Source organism: Barbatula barbatula (assembly GCF_947034865.1).
Source record: "Barbatula barbatula genome assembly, chromosome: 6".
Lineage (NCBI taxonomy): Eukaryota > Metazoa > Chordata > Actinopteri > Cypriniformes > Nemacheilidae > Barbatula > Barbatula barbatula.
Genome location: NC_136765.1, coordinates 4,836,380 through 4,839,562, shown reverse-complemented (window position 1 = coordinate 4,839,562; position 3,183 = coordinate 4,836,380). Strand labels below are relative to the sequence as shown.

The 3,183-nt window shown below is 38.7% G+C and overlaps 1 protein-coding gene across 1 annotated transcript; it reads left to right on the top strand.

The window, feature by feature from the left end:
* The first annotated feature begins 365 nt into the window (after positions 1 to 365).
* LOC306895277 (uncharacterized protein) lies at positions 366 to 2,978 on the top strand. Its single transcript, XM_079458414.1, has 4 exons — positions 366 to 569; positions 690 to 1,736; positions 1,883 to 2,051; positions 2,133 to 2,978. The coding sequence occupies exons 1-4, from the start codon at positions 371 to 373 to the stop codon at positions 2,263 to 2,265; spliced, it is 1,548 nt and encodes a 515-aa protein (XP_079314540.1). The 5' UTR covers positions 366 to 370; the 3' UTR covers positions 2,266 to 2,978.
* The last annotated feature ends 205 nt before the right edge of the window (positions 2,979 to 3,183 follow it).

Sequence of the window (3,183 nt, the reverse complement as noted above, 5' to 3'; positions counted from 1 at the left end):
TGATTTTTACAAATTCTGACTCACCATTACATCCTATAACAAAATATATAACAATTACAATGTTTTAATTTTTATTATCTTACCATTATTCACCTCAGAATGCTATGTCATTTTACTTTACCATCACGGTTCACTGTATGGTTGTTGAATATGGTGTGCCACACCCCAGGAAGTTATGTCATAGCCACAGAATCTATATTTTTTTGTCACATACTTGCTTATGATGAGCTCAGTGTTGATTTTTTGTAATGGAATCATTTACATGTAAAGATAGAAATAAGAAGCTTAACTGTCCCACTTTACCAGTATTCACCCTACCACTTGGTGTAAATTGACCTTTATTCACATTCTTTTATCAGACATCTCGAAAATGGGGGACAGCATAAGGATTTCCATTACTAAGGTACTGCCGGACCTGTCTGACAAAATCCTTGAAATTGTACTGGAGGCACTACAATCATTAGGAGTGGAGACATCTGAGGACTTGCAGTTCATCAGTGAGACTGATCTGAACTCTGTCCTGAGACCAGTTCAGGCAAGAAAACTGCTGGCTGCCTGGAAACAAACCAGTAAGTATTATGATTTCATTGCACAATAGCCATGAAGGGCTTTCTGTTTTTTTTCTATTATACTTGGGCCAAGGTCCAAAAAGTAAAATGAATCAGATCATTTGTGATTTTGTTTTACAGCACCAAATACGGACATTTCAAGCCAGGCCAGCATATCGTCTCCATCTTCTTGCTCCTCATTTTCTGCCTCCCCCTCACCCAGTCCAATATATTCTCTAGACTGGATAGATAAATTTAGAATTCCATGTCAAGATTTTCCAGAAGACTTGATACAGTGTCTTCAGAGAGAGAAAAGACCAAAGCCTCGATTGCGGAGGGAGATGATCCGCATCATTGTGAAGGAGATGATGAAAGCCTGTGCCTCTCCAACAAGAAGAGCCTCGACTGAAATTGCAAAAAAACTGGTTGCGATGTATCCCAAGTCACTGCAGGATGTCATAGAGGGGGATGTGGTAGGACAGGGGTACCACTCTTTGGTAAAACAGATTCAGGCACGAATTGAAAATGTGAAGAGGTCTACTTCACCAGTATTACAGAAGCGCAAACTGGGAGCATCAGATGACACCGATGAAGTCACACCTGAAAAGCGAGCATCTGTTCAAGACACATATGGCTGCATAAAGTGGGACATGAAGTTTTTGCCAGTCAGTGAGACACTGGAAACCCAGCAGGAGAAGATAGAACGTATGAAGATTCTCAGTGAACAGACAAGCTTCAGTCATGAAGAAGTAAAAACTCTAATGAAATGCACCTACTACTCTCAGCGCAAAGCAATAAACAGCGGAGCAGACATGCAAACTCTCATGGAAGAGTGGCCTTTTTTGTTTCAGGCGATTGGAATGACAGTCCACTTTGAAGAACTTACTGGGGTACCGCTGAAAGAGACTTTCCTTACCAGTCTGGAAAAGAAGGGAAAACGGCTTCTGGACTTTCTGAAAAACACTTGTGCAGACAAGAGCAAGCGTGTCTTTGAGGCTGTCATAAAGCTTCGGATGCAGAGGGGACAGCTGAAGGGCTGCTCAGAAGACTTTAAAGATATGATGCTCCTCCTTCTCTCCTATTTCGATGAAAAAGAGGAGACCCTCTTCCACTATGTTGATGAAACATGTCTGGCAAAAGAAGTCCATGTGGAAAGCCTGCCTGTGACACCATGTATCATTGTTTGTGGTGAGTTGAAAATCAGTACAACTGCACAGAACCTAAGCTAATGCAAGGATAGGCTATATTAAATGTCTCCACTTTCACTATTTTAAGACACATTTCAATGGTACAGTTACAGTTTTAATTCTTTTACACTTGTATTTCATTCCAAGGATCCTCCTGCTTTGCATCGAGACTGTTCATGCTCAGCATTGACCACAAAGTCGTGAATGACCAAATAACTGACTTCATCTCTGCAATCTGTCTGATGCTTGGTAGCTACTACTGCCTGAATATCCACTATCCACTGAAACTTGGCTCCACACTTGAATTCCTTCAGAGGTAATTGATTTACTTTTCCCTCGCCTTTCCCTTTTTTTCCCGTTGTATAGTGTTTTATTATGGATTATTGTGTTTATCAAGGTGTTTCTTCAACATTAACCCAGAGAAGGGACCAAAAGTTGAAAAAACTAAGAAGAAGACACTGCATGTGAACCCAAGAGTACTCACCCTCATCGCCGATCTCTCTGATCACGAGTGGCGAGAGACCGTTTAAAGACATCTTGAACGGATCGTTACAGTCAGCTTAACTGTACCTTGACTGGGAACTACTGTGTTGTTTATGTTTTCAGTTATCCCAGCTGATATTGAGTACTCTAACCTGATTGCTGTTATCACAGGCTTGCTTTTCAGAGGTTTTCATCTTAGATCTAACTAGGGATTGTTATTGAGAAATGTTCTATATTATATACAACAGAGTTTAAACTATCTGAATTTTGTATTGCACTAATTAGCAAACAAGTTAAGTGTTGCACTGAACTGTTAACATTGAAATTCAAACAGCACTGTCTGTTACAAACATTACTTGACAATAACTGTTATTATAGCATTTTGTAGCTGAAAAGTTCTGCAAAAATTGATGTCACAAGCCTATGTGCATGTGTGCTTGATTACTTATGTAAAGTCATACTTTAAAAATGATGCTATAGCATTTTTTTTCATTTATTCGTTGAGGCAGTAATTTTTCTGTTTTTGCTTATAGAATTCAGGAAATTAATGTAATTCATGTTTTCCTGAAAATGGTTAATATACATTTGTTAGTTGACTTTAAGTGCAGAGTTTAAGCAGTTTTGGCTTTCTTTTTTCATAATGCCAGGAGAAGCTTTAGATGCTTGTTTGGCCTTTATTTGTTCAAAGCAATATATTGAAAAGTGTGTGTGGAGGTCAAAATATGTTCAAGACAATAAAAATGTCAGTGAAGGACATCTGAGATTTTGTTGCAGTGGTTTTGTGATGCATGTGTTTAAGGTCTAGCTAAGACCCGAGAGTCTCTTTCAAGGTTAGTAAAGTAAACAGATTCTAGAAGATAATTTACACATTTCTCTGTTGTCTCTAAATCTTATTTTGTCTTTATTATGATTAAAAAGGTTTGTTTTGTTCCTGCCCTTTTCAGACACTGAATCTGAGCAGAAAC

Coding starts and splice junctions, on each gene's coding strand:
- LOC306895277 (XM_079458414.1), top strand. CDS start 371: ATGGGGGACAGCATAAGGATTTCCATTACTAAGGTACTGCCGGACCTG. Junction 1,737..1,882: donor ACCATGTATCATTGTTTGTG/GTGAGTTGAAAA, acceptor TTTCATTCCAAG/GATCCTCCTGCTTTGCATCG. Junction 2,052..2,132: donor ACACTTGAATTCCTTCAGAG/GTAATTGATTTA, acceptor GTGTTTATCAAG/GTGTTTCTTCAACATTAACC.